Raw genomic sequence first — 25,379 nt, 5'->3', positions numbered from 1 at the left:
TCAGGGACGCGGTCATTGGTGCCCCTCAGAAAATCCAAGTAATGTGGATCCCTGGCCATGCTGGTATTTCAGGCAACCACTTTGCAGACCTCGCTGCGAAAAATGTAGCCAGGACTCCTGCATTAACATACTATGCCTCATCCAAGCAAGACATTTCTAACCTTATTAAGCACAAAAGGCATCAAAAAAACGCAAGCGAATGGAAAACATTTAAACATCACTACGCGGACATAAACCGAGCCAGAAATCGAATAATCTACTCGTCAACAGTTCCAACTAGCGCAATGAAGACATATACTCGATTAAGGATTGGACACACTATCATAACACACGCCCACTTACTATCGGGTAAAAGCCCATCCATTTGCCCCCTTTGCGAGGACACCGCTTCTATCAAACACTTACTCACACTCTGTCCGATGCTTCACTCAACAACCCACAACTCTGGCAACATTGATCTCATAAAACTACTAAGTGAACCTTCAGAAAAAAATGTTATGATTGTTTATAGATTCTTAACCCTTAAATGCATGATGATGTATATATACATCAGTGTTTTCTTCCTTACATAATTTCTAAATGGTAACTCAAACACAGTATTTTTTACTTTTATTAGGTGCTAAAAATATCTGTGTTGACTTTTGAATGCAAACTTTCATGATATGATATTTCACTTCTTAATTTTAATAATTTGACAGCTTGGCGCGCCACTTAAAAAATACAAACTTGGTATTTAAAAAGGAAAAACCATGCATTTAAGGGTTAAAAACCAGCGATTTGTTAAAACATATTTAAGCAACTTATACCTTTACTAACCCTTAGCAAATAGAATTTTTTACCTAGTTATAATTATATTTATTATTATTATATTTATATAATAAAACTCCTTTTGTTATATGAATTATTATAAATAAATAAATAAATAAAAATATTTTGTTCATTGACAACGCTGTGTTTGTAAAATAGAAACCAAACCTAACGGCAGAAATACAAGCTCTAGACCAAGGAATTATTCAAAATGTAAAAACAAAATATAGATCAAAAATGATGCTTTCTCTGATAGCACACCTTGACGAATGCAACAATGCAAGTGAATTGTCGAAGAGAATTTCTGTTTCGGGTGCTATTCGATGGTTGGTTTCTTCCTGGGACGAATTAGACCCTCTTGTGATAAGAAAATGCTTTCAACATGCTGGATTTCCTTGCCACGATTTACTGGAATGTCCACCGCAAGAAAATCTTAATTATGGAAGTTTGATAAAACACAACTATCCTGAACAAACTCGAAATGAATTAGTATCACCCATAGTTGTGGAAAATATAGAAAAATCGATAGATATACATGAACAGGTGGGTGATTCCCATGAAACTATTTTTAAAAACGTAGTAGAGGATTTAAAACACATCTCCCAAGGAACTGCTTCAAGTGAAGATGAGTGCACTGAAAACTATAATCTTACCATCTATCTAAAATGTGTTAAGTTTTGTTTTTTCATTATACACTTATATATTGAATTCATTATACGTTTTTTTAACTAGTTTTTAAAATAAAGTCAATAAAATAAGAAAAGAATCATTTCTTTATAACATGGACACTCGCGTAAGCTGGAGAAAAAGTGATGAACCGCAGGCGTCCAACTTAGACAGGTTTTACTGTAAAATATTTTTCATAAATAAGGATCACATTATTTATCAATTCAGTTCTTTACATCGAAATTTTCATTAATTCCAGTATTCACTTAGAGAGCTTTATTTTTCAATACAAATAAGTAAAGTGTCGAAAAAAGCGCATATGTATGTTAACTTAAAGGAAGCACTGTGCAGTTAAAAAAGCAAATTAGTGAGATCTAAATATTTATATGTTCTGCAATTATTTAAATGTTTGTTTAATCATTGTTTGATTTTTAGGACTACAAAGATAACATTCAATGTTCAGTCAATACAATAAGTTTCATGTTTAATTTTTGGATTTATATTTTCAATTTCGTATATTATTTGAAATATATATAAACACATATATGTACATTAGTGAATATATGGATCTCCACATATTTTCATACGACATGAATGACAAATGTATTCACCTACCACGGATAAGGAGATGCCCAACTTATTCCAGTGTGAGAGCTTCTCAAAATAAGCGTTTTTTATATAATTTTTCATTGTAGATCGATCTGGCGAAATAATGATTTTTGGGCATTCAAAGTAAAACGCCCCACATTTATTACGATTGCAAATGATTATATATTGGCGAAACTATGTACTTAAGAGGCTATACCAGGGTAACGCATGAAAAATTAGGCGATTTTCGTGATTTTTTAAGAGAAAGTACGCGATTGAACATTTCGAACTTCTTTGAACGTAATAAAGTATATTTTCAGCTATATTTTAAGATTATTTTTAAAAACATTTTGAAATATAACGGAGTTATGGGCTGTCTTCGGAGGGGCCAAAAAAAAGTGCCCCAACAGCTGCATGATTCCGGCCGATGAGTAGCTAAAACAAAAAAAATTTGAAAAGTTTGTTAAACTCAAAGATATTTCCTATACAATGACTTACGATCTTTGAAAAATATCGAAAATTAACAAAATGGCGTAATTTTGAAAAAAAAAATCGTTTTTTTTAGGTAAAAAATAATTGTTTTTTTAATGCCAAATTAATAGCTTTCAATCAATCGAAAAGATCGTAGATCATTGTATAGCGTTCGTGAGTTATAGCGTCGGAAACATGGAGCAAAATAAAGAGAAAATACGGCATATTTTACAGTACTACTACGATAAAGGCAAAAATGCATCTCAAGCCGCAAATAAAATTTTTTCGACGTTTTCGTTCTGGTGTAGAGGTGGTCGAAGATGCGCCACGCTCCGGAAGGCCTGTCGTCGAAAATTGCGATAAAATTGGTCGAAAGAGACCGGCATAGCAGCCGTAGCATCGGTCAAGAGCTGGGCATGAGTCATCAAAAATTCATTTCAATTTCAATAAAAAAAAATTCAATAAAAATACCGCAAGACTTTTTTGACAACCCATTATTAAAATATATAATATGACTTTTGATCTTTAAATACTTAATAAGATGAATTAAGTCTGTTAGTTCTCAATTAAGAAATATTTTTAAACATTGGTAACATATTTTCTACTATGCATCACATTGCAAAACGTTTCATGAAATATATTTAAATTTCGCATTTTTTTTAATTTTCATTGTTTTACATTTTTTGTAGCGATCTTGAACGGCGGCTACAAATCCTCCGCTCATATATATTTTTGGTATAATTTCAGTATGGCCTACCAGACCCAGTAAACTGTCAAAGTTTGGTTGGTAAGCGGTTCTCACGTTTCCAGTGACAGGAGAACTGGGCATCTCTTTATCTCTGGGCCGATGTTTTGGGAGCGCACCTGGGGACAAAGAATTCAATATCTTCGGAATGTTTTCCGCGTTGGGTCACAGAGTTTGCAATTTATTTTAGCGTGAAGAAGGCACACAAATTTTAACAAAAATGTATTTAAAATTTTACTATTTAAACAAATTTACTTTGATAAAAATTTTTATAATAATATTGCACGAACATTTTTCTTTGAGTATACAAAATTGAATTGATTTGTTTCCTGTAGTTTATGAGAAAACAATTTTTAAATTTTATCATGCTCTAAAATTCAATCTTCAATAACATTAACAAAAAACTGAATTTCGACGAACTATTAAAACACGCGGTAAGCGCCTGGTCGCCCACTTAATGATGTGCCACAATTTTGCTTTTGTTTTATATGTGATTTAATTTCATACTTAGGTATAGGGACATAAAAATAAAATCTGTGTAATCTAATTTGGAAAAAAAGTCGAGAATCCAAATGTAATAGGACTAACCATAATATAATTCTATATAATGAAAACCTAGTATAAATGGAGTTATCTATTTTCTACAAAACTATCCACAATTTAATATTTTCTCTTACTATAAATAAAAAATTAGAAAAGGCTTAATTAGCACAAATTTATTTCCACTATTTCAGATATCAAGCGATGGCAACCAAACCACAAGTACATTATCAATTATTTTCGAGAAATCTGATTCAGGCAAATTCCTGTCCTGTAAAGCATATAACCTTGCTAAACCAGTAATGCCATTAGAAGACGGATGGATTCTAGATATACAATGTAAGTTTTAGGAATTAATTATTTTTCAAAAAGTTTGAAACTATTAAATATGTAAGAAAATCATTCAAAATAATAATAAAGTTTTGAGAAACTTTTACTATATTACATAGACATTTTAAAGAAGTAAGAAAAGGCAAAACGCTAAGTTCAACGTACTCTTCCAACTCGCAAGAATCAAAGCTTGGGAAAATCCTTCAAGTGCTGTTAAAACTGTTTATTAAAGAAGTAAGGAAGGGTATAACCGAAAATTTTACACTATTGCAACTTGAAAGGAATAAAGCCGCTTTAATACTTTTAGGTAAATAAGGCATGTTAGTTATTGGGGTCTAGGGCAAGTTTTAACACAATTTTATTAATTTAAAGCACAAATATGCACCGTTATAAGAAATACGCTCTCTTAATTTTATTAAGGTAACCCACATATTTGCCAATATATGGGTTCAAAGGCAAGGCGGATGAAAAGAAGAATGAAGACGAAAAATTAAATTACGTTATATTTCGAATATAAGTACTACTTCTGTTATTTACTTCTTTTTCTTCTTTACTGGCGTAGACACCGCTTACGCGATTATAGCGAGTCAACAACAGCGCGCCAATCGTTTCTTCTCTTCGCTACGTGGCGCCTATTGGATATTCCAAGCGAGGCCAGGTCCTTCTCCACTTGGTCCTTCCACCGGAGTGGAGGTATTCCTCTTCCTCTGCTTCCTGCGGCGGGTACTGCGTCGAATACTTTCAGAGCTGGAGTGTTTTCATCCATCCGGACAACATGACCTAGCCAGCGTAGCCGCTGTCTTTTAATTCGCTGAACTATGTCGATGTCGTCGTATATCTCGTACAGCTCATCGTTCCATCGAATGCGATATTCGCCGTGGCCAACGCGCAAAGGACCATAAATCTTTCGCAGAACTTTTCTCTCGAAAACTCGCAACGTCGACTCATCGGTTGTTGTCATCGTCCAAGCCTCTGCACCATATAGCAGGACGGGAATTATGAGCGACTTATAGAGTTTGGTTTTTGTTCGTCGAGAGAGGACTTTACTTTTCAATTGCCTCCTCAGTCCGAAGTAGCACCCGTTGGCAAGAGGAATCCTGCGTTGGATTTCCAGGCTGACATTGTTGGTGGTGTTTACGCTGGTTCCAAGATAGACGAAATTATCTACAACTTCAAAGTTAGGACTGTCAACAGTGATGCGAGTGCCAAGTCGCGAGTGCGACGACTGTTTGTTTGATGACAGGAGATATTTCGTCTTGCCCTCGTTCACTGCCAGACCCATTTGCGTCGCTTCCTTGTTCAGTCTGGAGAAAGCAGAACTAACGGCGCGGGTGTTGAGACCGATGATATCAATATCATCGGCATACGCCAGCAGCTGTACACTCTTATAAAAGATTGTATCTGCTCGATTCAGTTCTGCAAATCTAATAATTTCTCTAGCAGCAGATTGAAAAATTCGCACGATAGGGAGTCGCCTTGTCTGAAACCTCGTTTGGTATCGAACGGCTCGGAGAGGTCCTTCCCGATCCTGACGGAGCTTTTCGTGTTGCTCAACGTCAGTTTACACAGCCGTATTAGTTTTGCGGGGATACCAAATTCAGACATCGCGGCATAAAGGCAGCTCCTTTTCGTGCTGTCGAAAGCAGCTTTGAAATCGATGAATAGGTGGTGAGTGTCGATTCTCCTTTCACGGCTCTTTGGTCGGTTGTTGATTTACCAGGTCTGAAGCCACACTGATAAGGTCCAATCAGTTTGTTGACGGTGGGCTTTAATCTTTCACACAATACGCTCGATAGAACCTTGTACGCGATGTTGAGGAGGCTTATCCCACGGTAGTTGGCGCAGATTGTGGGGTCTCCTTTTTTATGGATTGGGCATAGCACACTTAAATTTCAATCGTTGGGCATGCTCTCATCCGACCATATTTTACAAAGAAGCTGATGCATGCTCCTTATCAGTTCTTCGCCGCCGTTTTTGAATAGCTCGGCCGGCAATCCGTCGGCCCCTGCCGCTTTGTTGTTCTTCAGGCGGGCAACTGCTATTCGAACTTCTTCATGGCCGGGCAATGGAACGTCTGCTCCATCGTCATCGATTGGGGAATCGGGTTCGCCTTCTCCTGGTGTTATGTGTTCACTGCCATTCAGCAGGCTGGAGAAGTGTTCCCTCCATAATCTAAGTATGCTCTGGGCATAGATGCTTTTTATGCTTTGGCTAGATCACCTTTGGGGGTTCTACAGGAGTATGCTCCGGTCTTGAAACCTTCTGTAAGTCGCCGCATTTTTTCGAAGAATTGTCGAGCATTACCCCTGTCGGCCAGCTTATCAAGCTGTTCGTTCTCACGCATTTCGGCCTCTTTCTTCTTCTGTCTGTAAATGCGTCTCTCTTCAACTCTCGGTATCTATCCCATCCCGCACGTGTTGTGGTCGATCGTAACGTCGCGAGGTAGGCAGCCTGTTTTCTCTCCGCTGCGACACGGCACTCCTCGTCGTACCAGCTGTTCTTTTGCACTTTCCGAAAACCAATGGTTTCGGTTGCAGCTGTACGTAAGGAGTTTGAAATGCCGTCCCATAGTTCCCTTATACCGAGTTGTTGACGAGTGCTCTCAGAGAGCAGGAGTGCAAGCCGAGTGGGAAATCTTTCGGCTGTCTGTTGTGATTGCAGCTTCTCGACGTCGAACCTTCCTTGTGTTTGTTGGCGTGCGTTTTTTGCTGCACAGAGGCGGGTGCGAATCTTGGCTGCAACAAGATAGTGGTCCGAGTCGATGTTAGGACCTCGGAGCGCACGCACATCTAAAACACTGGAGACGTGTCTTCCGTCTATCACAACATGATCGATCTGGTTGGTGGTTTTTCGATCCGGAGACAGCCAGGTAGCTTGATGTATCTTCTTATGCTGGAATCTAGTACTACAGATAACCATATTTCGGGCCCCGGCGAAGTCGATCAGCCTCAACCCATTTGGGGATGTTTCCTCGTGGAGGCTGAATTTACCGACCGTAGTGCCAAAGATACCTTCTTTGTCCACCCTGGCGTTGAAGTCGCCAAGCACGATTTTGACATCGTGGCGGGGGCATCTCCCATAAGTGCGCTCCAAGCACTCATAAAAAGCATCTTTGGTCACATCGTCCTTCTCTTCCGTCGGGGCGTGGGCGCAAATCAGCGATATGTTGAAGAACCTCGCTTTGATGCGGATTGTGGCTAGGCGTTCATTCTCCGGAGTGAATGATAGTACTCGGCGACGGAGTCTCTTTCCCACCACGAATCCAACACCAAACTTGCGCTCCTTTATATGGCCACTGTAGTAAATGTCACAAGGACCTACTTGTCTCTGTCCTTGTCCCGTCCATCGCATTTCTTGAACGGCGGTGATGTCAGCCTTTATCTTTACGAGGACATCTACCAGCTGGGCAGCGGCACCTTCCCAATTAAAGGACCGGACATTCCAAGTGCATGCCCTCAAATCATAGTCCTTATTTTGTTTGCCATGGTCGTCATCAAAAGGAGGGTCTCTCATCCGAGGCTGTGTTTGCTTTTTCATTGGGGGTGTTTTTTTACGTGGCGGGTCCCAAACCCAGCGCACAACCCTAAGTAGGGGATATTGCCTTCTCACTTTAGCTCGCCTTCAAACGGATGTTCTTAGGCTACCTAGAGGATACTTGGTCAAAGACCGGAAGTCGTGAGCTGCTTGTGTCATATGTAAAAGAATCGTTTCTGGCCACTCCCAAGTGAATGGCGATCAGAGAACTTTCCTCACTTGCGTGAACTTCTACACATGACTCCATCCTCCTCTGTTATTTACTATTTCAATTAAAAAGAAGCAATGATTAATCTCTGATCTCAATGGTGTGTATAATATTTTTGGGCAGGGCCTTCTGAGGAAACAAAGAAATTGGATGCCTTTCACATGCAAAAGCATGCCACTTAAAGCTGTGCGTTTAAAATCGATTGACAAGTTACAGCAATGCCAGATAACGCAACAGTCAATATGTATATACCAAATACGTGATTGAAATGGCGAGAGAAAGGGTGTTTATCAGCCCGTCTTATCGTGATAAACATATTACGCGTTTTTCTTCTTCTTTACTGGTGTTGCTCAATGTCAGCTTTCATAGCCGTGTTAGTTTTGCGGGGTTGCCAATTTCCGACATCGTGGCATAGAGGCAGCTCCTTTTCATGCTGTTAAAATTAGCTTTGGAATTGACGATTCTTTTTTTCACGAGTGTTTTCTAAGATTTGGCGCATGGTGAATATCGGGCCAGTTGTTGATTTGCCAGGTTTAAAGCCACACTGATAAGGTCCAATCAGTTGGCTGACGGTAGGCTTTAATCTTTCACACAATACGTTCGATGGAACCTTATTTGCGATGTTGAGGAGGCTTATCCTACGGTAGTTGGCGCAGATTGTGGGGTCTCCCTTTCTTTGGATTGGGCAGAGCACATTTTAATTCCAATCATTGGGCATGCTTTCGTCAGACCATATTCTACAAAGAAGCTAATGCATGTCCTTACCAGTTCTTCGCCGCCGCGTTTGAATAGCTCGGCCGACAATCCATTGGCCCCGCCGCTTTGTTGTTCTTCAGACGGGTAATTGCTATTCGAACCTTTCCACGTCTGCACCATCGTCATTGATTGGGGAATCGCCTTCTCCTGGCGTTATGCCTTTACTGCGAAGTGTTACTGAGAATCGTTCCCTACATAATTTTAGTATGCTCTGGTCATCGATTACGAGATCATCTATGGGAGTTCTACAAGAGTATGCTCCGGTCTTAAAACCTACTTTTAGGCGTCGCATCTTTTCGCAGAATTTTCGAGCGTGCAAATGTGTCTCGCTTCCCTCTTCAACTCTTCCTAAGAACATCCGTTTGAAAGCGAGTTAAAGTGAGACGGCAAAACATCCCTTACACAGGGTTGTGCGCTAGGGTCGGGACCCGCCACGTAAAAAACGTCCTCAATGAAAACTTACCAATTACATATTACGCGTTAAAAGGTTAATATTGTAGATGGACGGAATCGGATAATTGTGTCCACAAATTCCATGAATCGCCAACATATCCTTTATATTCCTATATACATATATAAATAAGCTCCAAATTGAGATAAAAACAGTGATTAGGTGCAAGGAGTCATAGACGAAGGAAATATTTGCAGTTTAAAATTAAGGCCTCACCCTCTAATAGGTGGGAATACCTCACAAATCACTAAAGCTATTTCAACCAATCTAATTTAGAAGAAGTCCTTCTAGATAATAACCAATCTATTTTAGAAGAAGTCCTTCTAGATAATAACCATACGCACTCCTCACTCTCTTTTTAAGTTAAATGCTACTAATATCGGTATTCTGCTTGAGACGATTGTCTCATGTTTTTAATTGTCACAATCGTAATTAAGTGATTCTATTAGTCAGGAGTCTCATTTTGGTATTCTGGCACATACAATATACTACTATAGAGTACGCTACTGTACTTTATCTGCCAGAATACCACAATGAGACTCCTGATTAACAAAATCACTAAATTACAATTGTGACAATTAGAGATATGAGACAATCGTCTCAAGCAGAATACCGATATTAGTAGCATTTAACTTAAAAAGAGAGTGAGGAGTGCGTATGGTTATTATATAGAAGGACTTCTTCTAAAATAGATTGGTTATTATCTAGAAGGACTTCTTCTAAATTAGATTGGTTGAAATAGCTTTAGTGATTTGTGAGGTATTCCCACCTATTAGAGGGTGAGGCCTTAATTTAATAGAGCCGATGTAAAAACTGGACAATAAATGCAATGCCCATCTTGAACTGCCTGTAAAATCCTATACCTCAGGAAGTATTTAACATTATATCGCTTTTTCTTTCCAAGGGCTAAGTTCGGGTATACCCCAAAATGAATATAAGACATGAGCCACTTTTGTTCCCTTCTCGTATAATGCGCTCTGATACCACATCGGGGGTAAAATTTAATACCCTGGCGCTTTTAGTAGTTTTTACGAGTAGAGTTACATAGAAAATAGTCGGAGTTATCAAACGCTTACATCCATTTTTTCTATTGGTTATTTTAGCTTGAATGATTTGGGAAATACATATATATTAAAACTATTAGAGGGCGGGACTAGGCCCACTTTTTGACAGTTGTTAACCCACAAGTGTCCCTTACTTATAAAATCTGCTGTATCAAATTACAGTTCTATATTTTAATTTAATGGTAAGTTATGGCATTTTATATGTTTTCATTTAGTATAATTTTGTGGGCGCGGCGTCGGTCCGATTGTACCCATCCAATTACTTGTCTTCATTTTTCTACCATAGAAAACATTACATTGCGATATCCCAATTTTTGCTCATTTTTGAGCTTGCACAGACAGGCGTTCCGTCATCCTAATCATTTATATGCACATTAGGGTGGGTCGATTCCGGAGTTTTTTCGATTCGGTATTTCTAATAGTGCGGAAAAGTTGCCTTAGTACTTCCTGATTCCAATGCAACTTTTTGTTTTGAGATCGGATTGCATCTTCAACCCGAACCTCGGCCTTGAAATTTCGGAAATTCGCCTAAAATCGTGAAATTGTCTACCTAGCACCTGAATTACGCATCTCATGGCAAAAAGTTATTTGTCACGTCATTTGCTACCGAAATGGTATATGTGATCATGGCCGTAGGACGAACCGTTTCCGAGATACGAGCGAAAAGGCGGCGCGCCACAGCGCAAGGTCAAAATTGTTGCAGCTCTCAGCTAACCTGTATTGGTCACCCAGAACCCACCGCGTGGAGGTAGCTGCTCTTCGGGTTCCTCCCAAGCCCAACCCAACCAACCAACCATATGTCAGGCTTGTTTTAGTCTGAATCTGTGTCAAATTTATTGATAAAATCAGATTTTGTACTAAACTTTGGCACTTGTTGCCTAGATTTCAGTGTAGAGCGTATAAAAAGATAACGAGATTGGGGGCCAATAACTTTAGAAGATGCCTCTGTCACCAGTTTGACGATTCTCTCGACTGCCGCGGTGTGAGAGGGGAATTCACTAAATTTCCATACCTCTGCAGTGTCTCCCGACAGCCCTTTTATGAGTTCTTCGTTAGAAACTGAACAAAGAACTGGTGGAACAGTCAAGGTAATAGTCTTCCAGTTAATCATATCGTAATAAGTATTAGCTTTGAAATTCAGCTTTGGCACTTTATTACATCTAACTCTTCCATTTATGGTGTCAGACTCTGCTTCTCTGGCTGCCAGAAGACGGTCAAGGGCCAACTTTCTGACTTCTATCCGTTCGTCAGTCATCATACTAAGGAGAATGTTTTCTGGAAGAGCAAAGAAAGCATTCTGTTGAATGGATGAATCGACAACCTTGCGCAGTTTAGCGGGTAAGTATCTCGACCTTTAAATTACAGCATAGAGATGGCGCGAGCCATCTTTGATTGAACTGTTGAATCTTATTGAAAACCACAAAGGTGAGTAAACTGTAAGTATGTACTTGACCAAAATCTTTATTTCCTTTGTTGGTTTGTCAGTAGAAATGTATAATCTCAGAATTCTATTTGCACAGGTGAGCCAGCGAGATTTGCACATGTTACCTGGATGCATCGACGCTAAATCTGAGGAACATTGACCGGCAGCTTCTGATATTTTATAGAGATAAGCTTGGTCTGTGCTAAGTTGGGTCGGATTAATAACCTCAGAAGGTAATTGGCAGGATGGAAAACTTTCAAATTTGACAACAGGCAACTTCTCACAATAAGGGAGCAGTTTACCTATGTCGCCAGAGAATGTATTTGGACTCTTTGAGACACCATCTATGTGTTCGAAAAAAGCACGGAACAACCCACTGTAATGGCCTACCTATTCTTTCTTCTAGTTTCCGAATGATTCCACCTTTCCAACCTGTGTTTGTGTTGGTGCCATCAGCACCGACAACTTCTAGATGTTCCACATCAACTGAATTGTCTTGTAAATGTTGCCATATAGCTTGCGTCTCATCCTCAGCTGACCCGGAAGGAGAAGTGACGTGGCCAAAGTAATGACAACCAGGTTCCGCTATAAGAGAAATATGTTCCTCTTTGACAGTGTCGCGGTAGTACTTTTCACCTTCGCTGACTTGTGTAAGTGTATTGTCTTTGCGGCCGTCAAAATACAGCCCATATACGGAGTCAATACTTTCGCTGTTCTGGAGCTTAACACCAACACTTTTTTTTGCCCGACTAATCTTGCATTTGTCAGTGACAAAGCTAGCCTGATCCTCTGTTATCAAACCTGCTTTTTTGGCATCCAGAAAAGCCCATGAAACAATCAAGGCCGCTGCTCTATCACTTACTCCAAATCTTTGGGCAGCTAAAGCAGTGTGTTGTAATACTAGTGTGTTTTGTTTGGTTTTAGAGGATGGAAGAGAAAATTCATCATCACCATCGTTTTTCTAAGAATCAATGTGCGACGCGCCTACATTGTTGTCGTCTGTATGAGAGTCTGGCTGATCTGAATGGTCACGTGTTCTAGCTGATACTTTTCTGGTAAGTGTTGATGTTGAATGACGTTTTGAAAGCTTTTCTTTACGTACATTTTTCTTTGTAATCTTTTTTGTTTCAGGTAGATCAACACTTCCAATGCGACCAATTCTTGTGGTTCTCTGGTCCAAGAGAAATGGTTGTTCATTGACAGGAACTTTCCTTTCCTTTGGACAAGTGCAAGAAGAAAAATAAATGCATTTACAAGCAGCGATGTCAAATAATTTTCCGGCAGAAGAGACAAAGTCGTCTCTTTTAGAGCTCAAACCTATTGGGTTCCTTAAAAACATTTTTTTAAGAGTCAGAAATTTCTTATGGTATGTGGTGAGCATTTGTACAACTCTGGTGTGTGAAACTATCGGAATAGATGACTTTTTGAAAGTATTTTCAACCTTTTTTGCAACTATTTCTGTAACCTCTTTACTCCTAGGTTCATAGTTGTCGCCTCGGAGTCGCCCTATACCAAATCTTTCAAACTGATAACACAAAAGAACATCCTGGTAAGTAGGTAACTGGGACTCAGAGAGATTGTACGGATATATGCCAAACACAGGACATTTCTGTCTAAATTTAAATTTAGATACAGACATTTTGAGTTCTGTGTTTTGTTGAGTGAATATAAGTGATAGCACCTGGCGAAATCACCGACAAGAGTGAAGGAACTCGATGAAAAAATATTTATGTGGAGACCAGTCCGAACGTGTCGTATGGCGCAGGTGAATGAATGTGAGTGATAGCACTCGGCGAAATCAACGTCAAGAAGTGTGGCCGCAAGCCGATTTTCACCTTGCGCTGTGGCGCGCCGCCTTTTCGCTCGTATCTCGGGAACGGTTCGTCCTACGGCCATGATCACATATACCATTTCGGTAGCAAATGACGTGACAAATAACTTTTTGCCATGAGATGCGTATTTCAGGTGCTAGGTAGACAATTTCACGATTTTAGGCGAATTTCCGAAATTTCAAGGCCGAGGTTCGGGGTGAAGATGCAATCCGATCTCAAAACAAAAAGTTACATTGGAATCAGGAAGTACTAAGGCAACTTTTCCGCACTATTAGAAATACCGAATCGAAAAAATTCCGGAATCGACCCACCCTACTCCTTAACCACTGTTTTATCTTTTATACAGTATCACTACATAAAGTTTGTTTTTGATGAAACTGGTGGCAAACCACAGTGTCGTCAGTGTCGTAGAGCAGATTCCTATCGGACAAATAGCTTTGTACGTATATGATGCACAGCAAGTAATTCGGTGTGTTTTGTTTAGCACTAATGCATGTCAGTGGACCGAGTTAAACGAGTTTCTCACATCAAAGGTGACGAGCGTACAGTATTCTTTTTTTCTATACATCCGCCTAACTTCTCCAATAGCCTTTTCTGATATATCTGTAACTGTCTTGACTGCACTCTTGACGGTTTACAGAAAGGCCACCATCTCCTTCCAGGTGATTTTCTGCTTGGCTTTGGAATCATATCCGAACGCAATTTACTATTTACAAAGCGCTTAGCAGCCTGTACGATTTCAAGCTCGGTGATTACTGTGACTTCTTCGAGTAAAAATTTCCTCCTTATTAGTTTTATTTTGGAAATGGAGTTTCGACAACGTTTTAGAGTAATGAGAGGCATGTAGGCCCTTGTCGTTTGCCATCTTTAATCATGGACATTACGCTCCTAATCGCCTTTTTTAAGTGGTTATGTTTTTTCATGAATACTTCTCGTAGTCTGTCACAATCTAAGCTGCCTTTGCTTCGTTAAAAACGACGCCTAGCTTGTAACTATCACTCCTCTGTGCGGTTGACCTTTTTTTATTCATAGCGGCTTTGCTAATGAGTTGTACCATTAATTTAGCCTGTTGGTCTATGTCATCACTTCCATTTGTATTTTCATCAAGCATTAACTTAAAAAGTACCTCATCCAGCACCACCAAAAATGCGCTAAAAGAAAAACTGTTTTCAGAAGGGATAACAATAGAAATAAATATAAAGAAATTTTATAAAATTTTTATTGGTACTTAAAGTTTATAAAAAAAATTATTTTAATTTTTCTTTACAACAATTAGTACAGTTGCTCCACGGTCTGCATCATTTATCCTTGAAATGTTGATGGATTTGTAAAAATTAAAAAAATTCTTGTAAAATGAAGTTGTAGTTATAGTTTGTCGAGCCGAATTTTTTAATTTCGAAAAATTTACGGAATTTAGAAAAAAGTCTGCGTTTTACGTCATAAATGTCACACTTTAATTATGTTTATAAAAATTTTTAATAAAAATATCGAAAATCCGGCTCGGCAGACTATAGAGAAAACATTTTCGAATATTAAAAAAAAATCGCATCAAAAAATGTTAAAAATTGTATGAGTTATCATGCAGACCGTGCCGGGAAAAGTAGTTTCGAGAAAAACGCGTTTAAACTTTCATGTGGCTTAAACGAAGGACAGCTACCTCGTCGGGCGGTCTGATTTTTTACCACAACTTTGTATCTATGGGGAATTTTTACATTCAACTTTCACAGAAATAGAAAAAGAATTTTTCGGAAAATTCTAGACGTATGTAACCCCTTAAGATAACGATTTCTTTCAGGATTTCTGTTGAGCTAAATCCTCTATTATAAAGGGTGATTTTTTAAGAGCTTGATAACTTTTTTTAAAAAAAAAAAACGCATAAAATTTGCAAAATCTCATCGGTTCTTTATTTGAAACGTTAGATTGGTTCATGACATTTACTTTTTGAAGATAATTTCATTTAAATGTTGACCGCGGCTGCGTCTTAGGTGGTCCATTCGGAAAGTCCAATTTTGGGCAACTTTTTCGAGCATTTCGGCCGGAATAGCCCGAATTTCTTCGGAAATGTTGTCTTCCAAAGCTGGAATAGTTGCTGGCTTATTTCTGTAGACTTTAGACTTGACGTAGCCCCACAAAAAATAGTCTAAAGGCGTTAAATCGCATGATCTTGGTGGCCAACTTACGGGTCCATTTCTTGAGATGAATTGTTGTCCGAAGTTTTCCCTCAAAATGGCCATAGAATCGCGAGCTGTGTGGCATGTAGCGCCATCTTGTTGAAACCACATGTCAACCAAGTTCAGTTCTTCCATTTTTGGCAACAAAAAGTTTGTTAGCATCGAACGATAGCGATCGCCATTCACCGTAACGTTGCGTCCAACAGCATCTTTGAAAAAATACGGTCCAATGATTCCACCAGCGTACAAACCACACCAAACAGTGCATTTTTCGGGATGCATGGGCAGTTCTTGAACGGCTTCTGGTTGCTCTTCACCCCAAATGCGGCAATTTTGCTTATTTACGTAGCCATTCAACCAGAAATGAGCCTCACTGAAAATTCGACGTTGTGGTAGATCGTTCGGCTTCAGTTCTTGCACGAGCTGTATTTTATACGGTTTTACACCAAGATCTTTGCGTAAAATCTTCCATGTGGTCGAATAACACAAACCCAATTGCTGCGAACGGCGACGAATCGACATTTCACGGTCTTCAGCCACACTCTCAGAAACAGACGCAATATTCTCTTCTGTACGCACTGTACGCATTCGTGTGGTTGGTTTAATGTCCAATAAAGTAAACTGAGTGCGAAACTTGGTCACAATCGCATTAATTGTTTGCTCACTTGGTCGATTATGTAGACCATAAATCGGACGTAAAGCGCGAAACACATTTCGAACCGAACACTGATTTTGGTAATAAAATTCAATGATTTGCAAGCGTTGCTCGTTAGTAAGTCTATTCATGATGAAATGTCAAAGCATACTGAGCATCTTTCTCTTTGACACCATGTCTGAAATCCCACGTGATCTGTCAAATACTAATGCATGAAAATCCTAACCTCAAAAAAATCACCCGTTATCTTTAAAGTCAATTTTTTGAAGGATATCACTTTCTATGCACATAACTGACAAACTACTCTGTCGTTCTTGTAACATTGTTGTTCGCAATTCATTTTTATTCTCTAAGCTGCGAAAATGACCGCTCTCCACTACAATTGGTAATCATAAGACAAAGGAATATTCTAGTAGCAATTTCTACGTTTGGAAAAGTTTCTTCCAATTTATCTGATTTTATTAGTTTATGTAAGTTTGAGATATTTAAATCCGCTGATTGCTTTGCTGTGTTTTTTAAATATTGGCTTAAATGAAAACATTCTGTTTTTAGCTCATCTGCATTAATGTTTTCATGATAAAATTCTGAAAATTCTTTGCATTTTTTGATCAACTCGCCAGATTCAATTGTTGTTAACTGACAAAGAAATCTAAATCGACTATAATTTTTTTGGTATGCTGCCGAACGTTTTTTTAAATGTGTATTTAATCTGTCAATTATGGGAATGAAAGTATCTACACGAAATTTATCCTTGCCTCTCAACTGTGCAGTCTCTGATGATCCTTCAAAAAAAGTGATGCTTGTGCTGCGAATTTTTTTTCTTTCAAATGTATCTTTGTAGTCAGCAAATGGATTTTTTTCTTTAGCAGCCGTTTCGTTCTGATCAAACTTATTGCGTGCGGTATTGACGTAACTGATCAGAGATTCGTAAAGTTTCGTTACAACGTCCTTGGTCATTGTGCTATTCTGTAAACTTAGACTTGTTTTATTTATAATTCCTAAAAGATCGTTCCATATTTCCGTTAGAAGAGCATTCTCAAATTTTCCCTTTTTCTTCTAGGCTTTGGGTTTCCATTCTAGTGTCTCCTGGTTGATTGGTGTCACTTGCGATTGAAGACAATGCATCAGAAATATTTAAATAACCATTTTGCAAAGCATTAATAGCATTGGCATGTGCAGACCATCTAGTTTCCGAAAGAGACTTTAGGACTCTATTTGCTCCTAATTGCTCTGTCAAAACATTCCACCGTTTTGTCGAAGCCGAGAAAAAATTGAACAATTTTTGTACAAATTGAAAAAATGATACCGCTTCAGCAACACACTCAACTGCCTGAACACCCACTAAATTTAGCGAATGTGCCGCGCATGTAACGTAAATCGCAAATTCGCAAATTTCTTTTATTCTTGACTGAACACCAGAGTACTTTCCAGACATATTTGATGCATTGTCATAGATCTGCCCAGGAATATCAAGGCTTTAAAAAAAGTTTAAAATGGTATCTGCTATATATTGCGCATTATGTTTATCCATAGGCAAAAATTGCATAAATCTCTCAATATGCTGTCCGTCTTTTACGTATCTAACTATGAAAGTTAGTTGGTCAACGTGAATCTACGCTAATAGAATAGTACTTTGCTGATTTAAGTTCTTTGCTGTCCCATTAAATTAATAAATTCGTTACAAATATTTGCCGATAAATATGATGTACTTCCTTTTCTACGATTTCCGCAGTTTTGTATGTGATCAGCAAGAAAAGGATCAAATTCACTAATCAGTTCTAAGCATCCCTAACAATTACCATTATTTTGCGATCCTAATGTCTCATTATCGCCACGAAAAGCAAGACCTCTTGAAGCCAAAAATTTCACTACTGCAACAATCCTCCTAAGCACATTCTTCCAATAGTTAATTTCTGTATTATATTGGGACAGCAACTCAGTATCAATTCGTCCAGTAGTTTTCAGTCTTACAACATAATTCATCATAAATTCCCTGTGCTGTAAACTGTTCTCATGCTCTATCAATAAGTTACTTATATGCTTCCAATCTTTATATCCATTAGGAGAACTTAAATTATGTCCAGTACCAGTAATGGTATTAAATAGACGAGAGCAATAACAGTATGCAGATTTCTTTGCTGGTGAATAAAGGAGCCATTTTCTTTGTAAAGACTCACCACTCGTCAATTTACGAATGAAAATGTTTTTAGTTAAGTATCTAGTTTTCTTTTTATCCTTTGAATCTGGAAAACTTGTAGAAGTTTCAGAGAAGTCACTACTTATATTTTGGAAAAACTCTGGTCCTTTTCGAATCCAAATATCATGGGCTTCTTCCGGTAAAATGTCGTCACAGTAAGTACTATTGTCAGGAGACGCAGATACATTCTCTAAGCTTGCAGTTATTAATTTACAGTGGCTTGAAGTCGATGGTTCAGCATCTAATGTATGTTTGTCATTTTCGTCACATGTAACCTCTTTTTGCTGGAGACATTCAGAGGTACTTTTGTCTTGCGGTGATGATAATGAATAATTCGTCGCCTTATTTGTTTCTTCAACCGTAAAAAACGAAGTGAGCTTTGGAAGTTTTTGCGTTGCTTCTTTTTGAGCTGTAACTTTTTCTCTTTTTTGTGAGCCACTTAAATATGTTCTTTTCGACATAATGAAATTGTTCAAAAATGAACATGTACGTTGATAACAAGGGACATCAATACGCATCAATATATTTAGTTTTATTATACTTAAGAATATTCAACATATTAGATCAGATATTAAACTGTGTAATTCTCATTATTTTAAAAACACATACATTCCACTAATATTGAATAATTACTTTTTCTATCGCAATATGTTATCTTCGCCAATGCTGAGGCAGTACAAAGTAAATTCATAAACAAACACTTAAATAAATAATTAAATACTGAAAATGCATTGTCACGCAAAACAATAGCATTCAACAGACAATAACACAAACATAACTAAAGATAACATGTTTGCATATGATAACCCATGGGTTCTTAGAATACATTTTAGCAACTGTTTGTAAATGTACTCACACCAAAACAAACCCAAGGTCACACAACATATATGTTCAAACAATAACCAACACATGAACATGCACACATACACATATATTAAGATAGTTCTTAAAATTGTATTATCATCCTGGGATTCCCCCAACCATAGAAAATGTCGACATTTATGTTAGACCTTGTTTACACGGTGCGGCTTAACTTTAGAATCGGAGTGATTGCGTGAGTGATCGCTAGATGGTGTACTTAGTAAATTAGGTAGGATGTGTTCGGAAATATACCCTCTCATAAGATTACTGATTTGTGGAAAAAGTGTAATATGCCCGACAAAAATGTGTGAGAGAAATTGTCGGTCCTTCGGGGCACGGGCCCCGTGTGCCCTTATGGTAAAGACGGTAATACATATATCGCAAATCTATGTAGCAATATAGCACCCTGCTGGCAAAAGATATATCAATAATAGAATCACGTTCATTTTCCTCAAAGGTGTTTTGTCTACCTGTATTAAGCACAGCAAATGCTTTAAGTAATGCACTGCTTCTCAAATGTGTATTATTGCTGCCCTTTCTAGAGCCCAGGCATTAAAGTCACCTGCAATTATATTAGGTGTAGTTGTCATCACATCTTTTACCAAGTCGTCAAGTATTTTTTCATATTTAGCATGTGGTATACTTGGAGGTATATAGCAGCTGTAGAAATAAATCTCTCATATTTTGGTTCTCGTATAGCAGCAGTCCAGAGACGATTCTTCGTGGGGAAATTGAATTTATCCTTCGATTTGGATTTCAAATTTATTATTACGAGAGAAATACAGTACAAATTATGAAACAAAAATTATCAATTTCAACTTTTAGGTAAACAAAGTGGTTGTAATCGAAAAGTCAACCATATGCATGCATTCCGTAGTGGCTCGTTTTATTAAAAATTCAAACAGAAAAATCCTTTTACATTGCGTGCTTCATAACGCAAAACGACGACTGCCAAGTTTTGCGAATCTTTCGATGACTTCTGCGACGGTGATCTCGATGTCATGATGCGTATGAAGTAACGCTAATCCAACTAGTCTTTCTTGAAGCATGGTCGTCCTAAGCTCCGTTTTGATGCGGCGAAGATAAGAGAAAGAACGTTCAGAGCTCAAATTTGTTACGGGAAGTGTACAGAATACTCGGAGATAGGTGTGGATTGTTGGGAATATGTCGACATCACATTTTCTTAATGTTTCCAGTGCAGAAGTTGGAATTTCGCTGCCTTCTATTTTTTGTTGCTGCTGCCAGTGACATTGCCAGTAGCTTAATTCACCTTTGAGTTTCAATTTTGTACGCTTTTTTCATCATCCAGAAGATTCCCGAATCTTTCTATCAAGCATCCGATTAGATCATCGATTTCATTTTCTTTTAAAAGACTTGCTTTTTCTGGGAACAACACACTCAATTGGTAACCATCCAAAACTTCTTGTGAAAAACGAGCTTCCAAATCATCTTTGATGGTATCCAGCAGAGGCATGTAGACAGAGACCCTGTAGTAATCTTCGCAAGTTTTCACGTCGTAATTTTCGCGTTTCGTTTGTCGACCACATGTTCTCGATTTCCCTTCGTCAACATCGAGTTTTTCCGCCATTTTCTTGGCTTCTGAATAAATCAATCGGAATATTTCATCAACGTTTTCCCTCTTTTCTTCCATCGTGGCAAGCAACGTCCCAATCATTTTTGATGCCTTCGCCAAATCAATTGCTTCCTTTTGAAGAACTACGTTGAGCGAATGGGTGAGCGATAGAATGCCGCTGAGTCAGAAGAACCCGACGATAAATTCGAACTTGCACAAAGCCGTTATGAGAATTGTTGCATTGCCTGCTGTTTCTCTGTTCTTCCACTCACTGATTTTTGATAGAGCTTCAATCATCAACGGTAACTTCGCAACAAATTGAAGGGTAGCAATATAGCCTCTCTACCCATCTTGTTTCACACAACAGGACAATTGAGTTGAGTTTGTGCGAGAAACACGGAGTCATGACAGCATTTTTTGCTTCTTTCCGAATTTCGTTGGCTGCTCCGATATCTGACAGCATGACCGCACATCCATCAGTCCCTATCGAAGCGCATTTCTCCATTCGGAGATTCATTTTCTTCATGTCTTCAAGAACATTCCCCCCATTGGCAGAGCCACTTAGAGACAATTCTTCATCGGTTTGGTAATTTTTTCCAGCAGTCCTGTAAGCCATTAATCCATCTTCATCCTCGCTTTCTTCTGATTCTGTGCCCTCGACGAGAGTAGAATCGAAAGTTGACCTAATGCGTCCAAAAAAGATATAAACTCTTCTCGTATGCATGCTTCGCCAGAAGAAAAATCGACGTATCTCAATACAACGCTAATCTGTAACGAAAAACATTATTCTTCTGTAAATTTCTGTTTATTTTCTTGGGAACAACCACTATCCGATAGTTCAGACAATAGGCATCAATTATTATATTTTTACAGAAATTCTACTTCTACGTTATAATTGGCAGGATGAAAGTATTACCTGAGCTCAGCACGAGCCACCCGTTGCAAAATTTTGTCCAGTATCTCTACCCTGCAGCATTCAATTAGTTGGTTCTGAATAGTTTTATTGGTATAGGTCGCTCTTGAAGATGTGCTCCCAAGGTGATGCTCCAGAGTTGTGTCACATGAATCGATTCTGAATCTCAGCAAAGCCCTGAAATCCCATTCGTTTTGCACGGACGTTTTATTTTTATACTCTCGCAACAAAGTTGCTAAGAGTATTATAGTTTTGTTCACATAACAGTTGTTTGTAAGTCCTAAACTAAAAGAGTCAGATATGGAGTTATATATACCAAAGTGATCAGGGTGACGAGTAGAGTTGAAATCCGGATGTCTGTCTGTCCGTTCGTCCGTCCGAAGATGGGCAAAATCCGCTCTCTGCCACGCCCACAAAATGGCGAAAACCGAAAACCTATAAAGTGTCATAACTAAGCCATAAATAAGGATATTAAAGTGAAATTTGGCACAAAGGATTGCATTAGGAAGGGGCATATTAGGACTTAGTTTTTTTTGGAAAAATGGGCGTAGCCCCGCCCCCTACTAAGTTTTTTGTACATGTCAACCAAATGGTCGTTTTCTTCAGGCATTTCCATATACAGTTCAAAAATGGAAGAAATCGGATAATAACCACGCCCACCTCCCATACAAAGGTTATGTTGAAAATCACTAAAAGTGCGTTAACCGACTAACAAAAAACGTCAGAAACAGTAAGTTTTACGGAAAAAATGGCAGAAGGAAGCTGCAGCCAGGCTTTTTTTTAAATATTGAAAATGGGCGGGGCGTCGCCCACTTATGGACCAAAAACCATATCTCAGGAACTACTAATCTAATTAATTTTACAGCAAAATAAAAAATATGTAATTGACGGATAATGAAATCTCGATTATCACTTTATCATGCGAGAGTATAAAATGTTCGGCGACACCCTTCCTTACTTGTTTTCGAATATCTTCGTCATCTCTCTGCCCACGGAGTGGGATGTTCTGCTTTCCGAAAAAAACCGTTTTCACAATGGGGATGAGTCGTTTTCTGTTCTCTTGCGTTTGCAAAAGATGTTTTTCGTCGAGAAGATTACGGACGCTTCTTTGCGGATTGTGATAGTCTCTCACGAATTTCTTCCCCGTTGCCGTTGCATTCTTATGGTACATATTTTGAGAATGAATTTCTAACACACTCTTGATCCCAACCAAATTTTTGAAATCAGTCAACGGTTGCGTGGCAAGTACCCTAAGCGGAGTATTTCCCCGATAACCTCCTTGATTTCGAGGCGTAAACCATGGTCAATATTTGTCTATTGACGCTAGGTGACACCACGAACTACGAAAAACATATAGACACGTTGCCGCCTGCGACTATCGAACGCCCCATTAATTCGATATCTCTGTGGACATATAGTATATGTCTCATACTGTACTCAAGACTTCGACTCTTTCTCAATTCAGAATTTAGTACTTCCGCTGTGAGTCGTCCAGAAAAGTGTTAAATACCTAAGTCCCTAATACCTAGTACCTTCACTATCTCCTACCTATATCCTTCAGTACTTCCCGTTTGTGATTTCTTTAGTTCTAACAGTATCTCTCCTTTAGCTGTCCTTTTACTCTTGCACTCTTTGCACTTGCAAATTTTCCATGTTGAGACTGTGCTTCTTTCAATACCGGTGTGTTCTCCGGAAGCGTTGGTGGTGCCGATTTCGGCCTCGGAGGTCTCTGTGTGGAGAGCACTTTCACTGGCTATCTAGCCAAACGCGAAGCTTTTTCAAAAGGTCCACTACTGAACTCGTACATAGTGTTATCGTTAGGTCTTCAGAGCGAGCTTTTTTCCGATTCCTGATTTCCCTTTTTGCTTGACTGAGGACACCGCTAAATTTGTTGATACTATTTTTGTTGTTATGGGTTTTTTATTATTTTTATCCATTTATCAGTTTTACCAGCGCATCCTGTGCAAGGGCCAAAACAGACAGGAACGGCTGTACCCTCGGGACCGATGCCCCTACTCCAGTTCCTTAGGGCCTGTCCTACGCTTTACCGGTTCTGGAATACTCGGACGAACCGGCACTCGCCAGGGGCAACGCAGTCTACTAGTTCTGCGCTTAATGTACTTTTTCTGACCAGGGCCCGAAAGGGCTGGTTACTGATTGGCGACTTTAACGCCAGGGTTGGTAAAGAAGGTATCTTTGGCACAACAGTCGGTAAATTCAGCCTGCACAAGGAAATATCCTCAAATGGGTTGAGGCTGATCGACTTCGAAATATGGTTATCTGTAATATCAGATTTCAGCATAGAAAAATTCATCAAGCTACCCCTGTCTCCGGATCGAAAAACCACCAATCAGATCGATCATGTTGTGATAGACGGAAGACACGTCCAGTGTTCTAGACGTGCGTACGCTCCGAGGTCCTAACATCGACTCGGACCGCTTTCTTGTTGCAGCTGAGATTTGCACCCGCCTCTGTGCAGTAACAAACGCACGTCAACAAACACAAAAAAGGTTTGACGTCGAGATACTGCAATCACAACAGACAGCCGAACGATTTTTTGGAAATTTCATTTGTTTTAATATTATTGCCTTAAAACTGTCACTCAAAAGAATTTGTTTGTAATTTTACGCAACAGTCAGCTGTTTGGTGTCTATCCCTACGTAAGGAAAACAATAAAAAATATGCGCATGCCCTTCTCAAAAGTATGTACCTTTTGTACTCTAAGAATCGAATCACTCCGATGTGATGAATGTACGAGTATGTGCCAATGTGCAGCTAGAATCCTGCAAAATGAATCGGCAACGCATACGTATCAAAATGTATGTATGCCGGAGAGCGAGTGCAAAAAAGTGTCTATATTATGTGATTACTTCCTTCTGCGGAAGTATCTTCGACAAAAAACAAAAATGTTTACATTGAATAGACGGTCAACGAGAAATCATTTATGTTTTTAGCTAGATCCATTCCAGTTTCCGCAAAACTTTGAAGCACTTCTACTGCTATTTCTTTAAAAAACTTCCGTCCCCTAACGGTCTTTCTTTTTTTGGTAATTCATAGTTTATAATGCATGAAGCATTCGAAGAATCGTTTGGTTCGATAACATTTGCGTTTTCTATAAACGCATGCTTCAATTCAAAAAACTTTATTAACTTATCTTAATTTATTAAATTATTTATTTCTCTGTTAAATAAAAGGCAATGCCTTTATAAATTTTGCTTATACATGAAATTAAAATTTTTTCAACAATTTGAATTTCCACTCAGTTTTGTCATATTTACATAAACATACTCGCAGATATGTACATTCATAAAATACAATTCAGCGATGTTCTGCTTCACCCAGAAATGAGGTGGCTCCTCTAATCCTCTTTACTGGCGTAGAAAAAAACGAAATATTCAAAAACACCAGCCGAGGGCTGTCGGGAATATAACATAACAAAGAAGGCTAAAATACAACATAAAACTAGAACTGGATTCAACTAGTACTTTCTAGATAAGGAGATATCTATTGTGTATTTATACTATTAAGAGAATACAGCATGAACAGAGATGTCGAGATTATAGAGCATGACAGAGATATTTGAAGATCGTTAAT

At 38.6% G+C, this 25,379-nt stretch overlaps 2 protein-coding genes across 10 annotated transcripts in view; both read left to right on the top strand.

Moving 5' to 3' along the window:
- Positions 1–25,379, top strand: part of LOC125776627 (uncharacterized) — a 518,523-nt gene that overhangs the window by 10,797 nt on the left and 482,347 nt on the right. The gene's annotated exons all lie outside the window — the stretch shown is intronic.
- LOC115066219 (hemicentin-2-like) overlaps positions 1–25,379 on the top strand; it is a 469,188-nt gene that overhangs the window by 98,863 nt on the left and 344,946 nt on the right. For all 9 annotated transcript variants that reach the window (XR_007421871.1, XR_007421874.1, XR_007421873.1 and 6 more), the window contains exon 7: positions 4,012–4,156. Coding sequence is in view for 5 of the 9 variants with exons in the window: in XM_049449924.1 (XP_049305881.1) it covers positions 4,012–4,156 (145 nt within the window). In the remaining 4 variants the exon portion in view is untranslated. The remainder of the gene's footprint in view (positions 1–4,011; positions 4,157–25,379) is intronic.

This window comes from Bactrocera dorsalis, chromosome 2 (genome assembly GCF_023373825.1).
Source record: "Bactrocera dorsalis isolate Fly_Bdor chromosome 2, ASM2337382v1, whole genome shotgun sequence".
Taxonomy (NCBI): Eukaryota; Metazoa; Arthropoda; class Insecta; order Diptera; family Tephritidae; genus Bactrocera; species Bactrocera dorsalis.
Note: the sequence above shows the minus strand (reverse complement) of the source record. Positions and strands in the feature narration are given on the sequence as shown.